The sequence below is a fragment of the Haemaphysalis longicornis genome, unplaced genomic scaffold (genome assembly GCF_048455015.1).
Source record: "Haemaphysalis longicornis isolate Haplotype H1 unplaced genomic scaffold, Haemaphysalis longicornis Haplotype H1 scaffold_6, whole genome shotgun sequence".
Classification (NCBI taxonomy): Eukaryota; Metazoa; Arthropoda; class Arachnida; order Ixodida; family Ixodidae; genus Haemaphysalis; species Haemaphysalis longicornis.
The window spans coordinates 69,035,470-69,042,298 of record NW_027526407.1 but is presented as its reverse complement, the minus strand read 5'-3'; the positions used below and the strand labels follow the sequence as shown (position 1 = coordinate 69,042,298).

Sequence of the window (6,829 nt, the reverse complement as noted above, 5' to 3'; positions counted from 1 at the left end):
AGGCCAACCCCTCGTGAAAGACTGTCTAGTATGAACGTGTGGTAATTACACAAACTAAAGCTTTGATTGCTATTGAGCCAGGTTTCCTGAAGCAAAATAAATCTGGAATAAACTGGGAGCTTAGACAAAGCAAGTCCGCGAATCCGGCTGTAATAGATCTGCAGTTCCATCGGAGGACTTTAAGGGACCCTGTGGCTGGGAAAGACCCTCTGCCACATCTGCAGCGTCTAATATGCTTTCTTTGATCACTGTCCGCGGTTTATTTTTCTTGTTTTCTGGTTTCGGTTGAGTGTCTAGGGACCCAGTACCTGGAGATCCCGGTCGTTTAGTTTACTGGAGTGAGAGACTGGACCCAGAGGGCAACTTTGAAATTCCATGTCCGAGTCTGAAGAGTGGGAAGCCGGGGGTAAGCACTCCGAGCCACTTTTGGGATAAGACGAGGAGCCTGCATCTGAACAAGCAAGCTGCTCGGGTTCACCACTTGGAGGTGTAACAATCGGTACTTTGTTAGCGGAACTGGGGGCAGTACACTCTGCTCGGAGTAACGAACTGTCCGCAATAGAGGACACCTGTGGAATGATATTTCGAGGAGAGTTATACGTGGCCGGAGCCAGTTGCAGGAATGGCGCTATCTGAGCCACTGCCACCCGGGACACACACTCCATAATGCTAGCGGTTAACTGAGTCACCACTGAGGACACAACTTTCTCCACAGCCGCTGCTATAAGCGAAGCAAAAGCTGGGTCAGCTAGGGGATTGGACTGGAAAGGACTTTAACGAAACACTTCCTGCAGTAGGCAGGAGCCGGGTTACGGCTCCGCCTCGACGTGGCCTGGCGTCGCGCCTTATTCTGCGACCCTACTCGTCACAAGTCCGTTTTACGAAGCCCGCGCTTAGAACCTTGGACAGTGCTTTTTCAAGTGCCGCGACGATGGCGTTGAACACAGCTGGCTCGGTCAGCGATGAAGTCTGCTTGGCAGCTATTCCCGCGTAACCATGCGCCCTTTCTTTAATAATGCCCGACGGGTGGCACGTCTTTTTTTCGTCGCTTCTGATCAAGGCCACACGACACGTACTGGATGGCGGAAATTAAACGCAAGCTGCTGTGGCTGATGCATGTTTGCATTGAAAAATTCAGGTGTGCTATCTCAAATGGCTTATTATTCATCGCACTTGTTTTATATCACCTCCATGAGAATTATTAGCGCCATAACTGTGTTTCAAATGTCATAAAAAATTGTTTGTTCCCCTCATCACTCAGCGCACAAACTTGGATCATGCTGCTGAAAGGGAGGAGTAGATGACAATGACATCGTGTCGCCACGCAGGTGCAAACGGACAATTGTTTGGCAGCGTCCTTGTTACTTCTCTTCTTTTAGCAGCGTTATCATCATCGTCTTTGTCAGCTTCATTTTCAGGATTGTAAACCAGGACTCCTTTGAAACGGGCTGGGTACCTATAGACAAAAACGGAAATGTGCTTTCCGCTACTCGTATACCGCCATGGCTGAGCCGCTGTTACTGAAAAGTTCATAAGCTGTCTTATGGTATTCCTAACCAGATATAAAGGCAAAAATGCATTAAAGAGAAAATATTTTTAAGTTACTTTGTTTCGGGTTTCTTTTTTGCATTCCGTTTTCCGGTGACTCCACACGATTCCCGCAACTGCATCTTTTCCACATTTCACGTGTTTATTTAGTCAGCTTAATTATTTATGTTAACCAGCTATTCCAATTTCAAGATAATTTATATCCCAACATTGTAGTATTGGGGTTCCAGCAGACGGAAAAGCGGTCAGCGAACACTTCAGGGATGCGTAGCTGGCCGTGTACAAAGTAGCTGTTTGCAATACCGAAATTTCGCGTGTGTGCATACATAATACATGTGTATAATCAAAATAATTATACACATACGCGCGCCCACCAATATATGTCCAAAAATTAACACACGCATAAATGTGTATGCATACACCTATGTACACACAACAATGTATCAGAGGAGTCACCCTTAAGTATATATCAAAATAATATATATCATAACGGACATCAAGAAACAACAAAAACAAAAATTCCAAATACAATAAACATAATCCTGCAATTTAACAGGGCTAGCTGAATATTAACCATGGCATGAAGCACTTCATTGTGCGAAAGAAATAAAGCGAAAGAAACAAGAAAGCGTCAGTGTAGAACAAAGAATGATCTAGTCACTGCTGTGTCATAAAATTACGTAGGTCAAATAAAAAGCCTTCTCTACATAGTTTGCAGAGCTAACAAAAAGAATGAAGCCGTAAGAAAGGGAGCATACGTATTGCGGTGACCGACGTAAGGTTACAATTCTGTGTAGAACCGCCGTTGTTTCTCTTATTGTTGTCCTGGATCTAAAATGGCCGCGGCTGTTTGAATAAGGAAACATGTTTGAATAAGCTGGGGATTTATTGCAAGTTCCTCAACGTAGGAGCCGAGCGGATTACCGCCACGCTATGCCCGCACGTTTGCAGCAAGGAAACAAATGTTTGTGTTCGTTTCTTTGTAGAACACGGACATTTGTCAAATTGGCCCGCAATCGGGAGGTCTGAAAATCTCATGTGCACGCTTCACAAAACAGATCAGAAACAGAAGAGCGCGTGCTGTGACACATGAACGCCATTGCACGTAACTACGACCGGTGTACACCAGCTACGCAGAAGTCTGATTCTGGTGACACGTGTTCCGCACATTGCTTCCTGTATTCCTTCCCGCCATAGATAGGCCTACTGCTGAGTCATGCATGAATGCAAGCAACTGAGAAACTCTCAAAGAAAGGGACCATTCTAGCCACTCTACTAACAGAAGATTGTAATAAAGTTTGGAATTGGGCTAGTTAAAAGAACAGGTATAGAAAGCGAATGGGGGATATTAAGGCGATGGACCGGAAAAACGCTTACGGACAGAACTCCAGTTTTCAATGCACTGCCGGTTCTGTGTGCCGGACCGCGAAATCATGTTCAGCTTTGCCCTGTGGGCGAGACCACCGGGTAAAGTTCCCTTTTGAGCTGCTGCTCAAAGGGCTCCCCTTACCGGCTTCCGTAGTGGAGGGTACAGTCATTGATTTAATGCTGATACTTTTTGATGGTAATGATCTGTGGTCAAGCCCTAGCCCTTTTACAGTTGTTTTTTCGACGGGACTTTTTTACTGTGAAGCACACTCTGAGGCAAATTATACGCAGTATTTTTGCACCGAAGTGTGGTTTAGTATTGCACGGGGGATTTATTCTTAGACTGGAGGAATGGGAGACCACGTAGACCCGATGTTATGAACATGCTCCTTCACCTTGACCTTCCCCCAACCTTGCTGCATCGGGTGGATAGAACAGTGTGGACTAAGTGTTAACTAGTCGGTACTCTACTCCGATGAAGACAAGTCGTCATTTTGGAATGATCATGAGTAAACAGGTGTTATTGTTTCTCACGTGGGTGTCTCTTCACTGAACCTATTTTTCGTGCTCTGTAGGAGGTGTATTGTTTCAAATATATATATATACACAGTCGAGTCCACTTATAACGATACCGGATACCGTTTATAACAATATATCGGACATAAGGATGAACAGCTACAGCAGTTCCCGCCAAGGACATTTGCCTCAGCTAGATGCAGCACCTATAGATGCTCTTGGAAAAGATTTGCGCTTGCTTCACACGCGGCAGACAAAGGTGGAGAAGTGTGGCTTCTTTTCCGAAAATTAGTAGCAGTACGACCTTGCTGGCATGCGAATAAAATGTTTTGATCTCAGTTCCATCTGTTTATTTCGCAACGCGCTTATAACAATTATTGCAATTATTGATTATAACGATGGGATTTTCTTGGCACTTGGATATTGTTATAAGTGGACTAGACTGTGTATATAAATATATAAATATGTATATATATATATATATATATATATATATATATATATATATATATATATATATATATATATATAAGATTAGTAGAGACAGAGACCTTCTTGAAACGTTAGTAAACTTATTTATATTTTCTACGTCTTTCTCGTGTGTCTGTCTCTACTAACCTTATTTTTTCGCGCTCTGTGTGAGTTTTTATCTTTCCAGACTATACATACATATAGATATATATAGTTGAGAAAATGGTAGACGCACGATTAAAACAAAAACAGTTGTTTACTGACATTTCGACTGGAGGACCAGTCTTCAACCTAAAGATGAAGACTGGTCCTCCAGTCGAAATGTCAGTAAACAACTGTTGTTGTTTTAAAGGGACACTGAAGTGAATTTGTCAAGCTCCCGTTTTTGCTTGCACTGCGTAGACTGGCTCAAATTAGCACACTTTTCATCGTTTATCCGGTTGACAAATCGGTAATTATTTTACAAAGCGCGAAAGAAGAAAAACTACCATGCGCGGTTTGCGGCGGCCGCACCAACTAAGGCTGTGACGTTGAGAGGAGGGGCGCCGTGATTGGACGATGCCCAAGGTTAGCAATCACACAAGTTTCGGTTTCGGTTTCGGTTCTGTAAAACATAACCAATGGCGTTGTTGGATGGGCATTCTCAATATCTCAGTAATCATCGTACCGCGCTTCTGCCATGTTGTCGGCTGTAAAATGCACAAGATAAGCCTCCCAGGACGGCTTGTAGTCGTAGCATTCACTAGCCGAGACCTACGCAGTGCATGAACGCCCTCCGCGTACCCGCAGACGCCCAAATGTCATGCGCTTTTCCCCCATATTTGGAGCTTGCCTCCCTCATGCCTGTATCGTAAAAAGCGTGTTCGCACCAGGCCAAGGGTCTCTTCATTCTGGCCTGCGCCCACTGCCTGCAAGCAGTCGGTGCTTATGGCAACAGCACGCCAACGAGAACTCGCTAGCGCGCCAGTGCCAGCCTGCGCGTGTTTTGTGAACTAGTTCGTGTAGCCATGAACGTTGCGGCCCAAAAAAAGGTGAACTCAATATAGAAAACATCGGCGGAAAACAAAAAAGTTGAGTTACAAAAAAAAAAAAGCACGCACACGCGAGGATTCGAACTCGTGACTCGCAAAACATTTGCGGTGACATACCTAGCACACCAGACCACTGAGCCACGGACCGGGACGCGGAAGTCTTGCTAATATAGGGTATATATTGTACAACCGGTTTACACTTTTATTTAGTTTTGGCATTTCAAGCAGCTTAGGTGACTATTTGTTGTACTGCGCTCGTGCAGTAAGCGTCGCCCGAGTTTCCACAGTAGCTCACGTCTAGCAATTGCATTTCGTAGACGGAAAAGCGTTCGCAGATGCGTAGTCGTGCTGCTGACCGCTGTGCTTGTTCGCCCAGCGCAAAAAAGTGCTTCCCGCGCCCTAGTTTTACGCTGTACGGTAAAAATATCAGTTGATTTTATTTCCTTAGTACCTATATTGACTTCGCTGACTCTTCTCCCGCCTTCAAGAGGCCTTATATTTTCCTACTGGCGTACCAGTCAGCGAAGCGTCGCATGTGCGCTTGTGCAGCGCTTGTGTGAAGCGACCTTGACTTGGAGCTAGATACAGTGTACAAACTAACCAAGTAAAGAAAGGCCCATTCTTCCATTCACAAACGTGTCCTGGCTTCGTTTCAACTGAGCGAACGAATTGCGACGACCCGTCGGCGGCCGGCGGACGAAACGCTGGGCCGACTGACTCTGTCTGAAGGCCGGGGAGCCGTGCAGTAGCGCAGCCAATTGCCAGCTCATCCCCTCCTGACGTCACACGAAAACGCCACAGAAAATGGGCGAGCGTAAAGAGAGGAGGACAGCATTTTCGAATTAGTTTTTCTACTAAATAAAATCGCGTAAACGCGCCTAGAGTGGTCGAAACATGGCCTGGGGACTCCGGACTACAATTTGCGCTAGTAATCCCGCAATGTTTACATATCACTTCAGTGTCCCTTTAATCATGCGTCTACCATTTTTCAAATATTTCTTCTGGCTCCTCGAGAAGTTTCTTCCACTGCTTTTATATATATATATATATATATATATATATATATATATATATATATAGTACGTAACGTGCCAAACTGTGAGATGACAGCATTATCAACTAGGACGGACATGCTAATGAACACGCAAATCACCTACGTGGGTACGTGCCATGTGATGCGGTACAGCAGAGGACGACGAAGGAACGCGTTAGCTAGCGGATCGTGTGCATGGTTTTTGGTCGCCATAGTGCTAACCACCAACCTTTATCTCCTGTACTTGGGGGTGGCGCTGGCTACCACCCCCAAGTACAGGAAACAAAAAAAACCTTAACATAAATACCCGAGAAAGTGGCGGGGAAGCCACCCCACAGGTAGCGTAGTGGTTACTGCACCAGACCGGTATTCTGGAGGTCGTGGGTTCGGATCCCACCCGGCGGGCATTTTTTCACCACTTTCTTTCTGACTCATAAAAATTCTTTAGCTGTTTCCATGATCTACTGCATTATCTCCTTTGCTTTCTGAGGTTTTCTTGACTGCCAACCCTTATTCTCTCTCTCTCTCTCTCGATATATATATATATATATATATATATATATATATATATATATTTATGCATGTGTTCGTCGGTGTGTGGGGGCTGATTTATTTGAATAAGTCCACCGCAATTTTGTTCCCAGGAAGCGTTGACGGAGGAGCGCCACAGAGCGTGGACTTCTTTGGTGAATTTACTTGCCCTTTTTGATGAGCCATCTGACCACAAAAAAATTACCCACACTTCTCGGTCCCCAAAACCTTTTCTGGTTCAGTATGCATATTAAACCATCGTTTTAGTTTGAACGGTGGACTCGTGTTCCGCATTTTCTTCCCTTTATTTATGTCCGTCGAGGATTCACAT

The 6,829-nt window shown here is 44.9% G+C and overlaps 1 protein-coding gene across 1 annotated transcript in view; it reads left to right on the top strand.

The window, feature by feature from the left end:
• The first annotated feature begins 375 nt into the window (after positions 1 to 375).
• Positions 376 to 6,829, top strand: part of LOC144143068 (uncharacterized) — a 29,446-nt gene continuing 22,992 nt past the window's right edge. The window contains exon 1 of the mRNA XM_077674884.1: positions 376 to 406. Within this exon, the coding sequence (XP_077531010.1) occupies positions 376 to 406 (31 nt within the window). The remainder of the gene's footprint in view (positions 407 to 6,829) is intronic.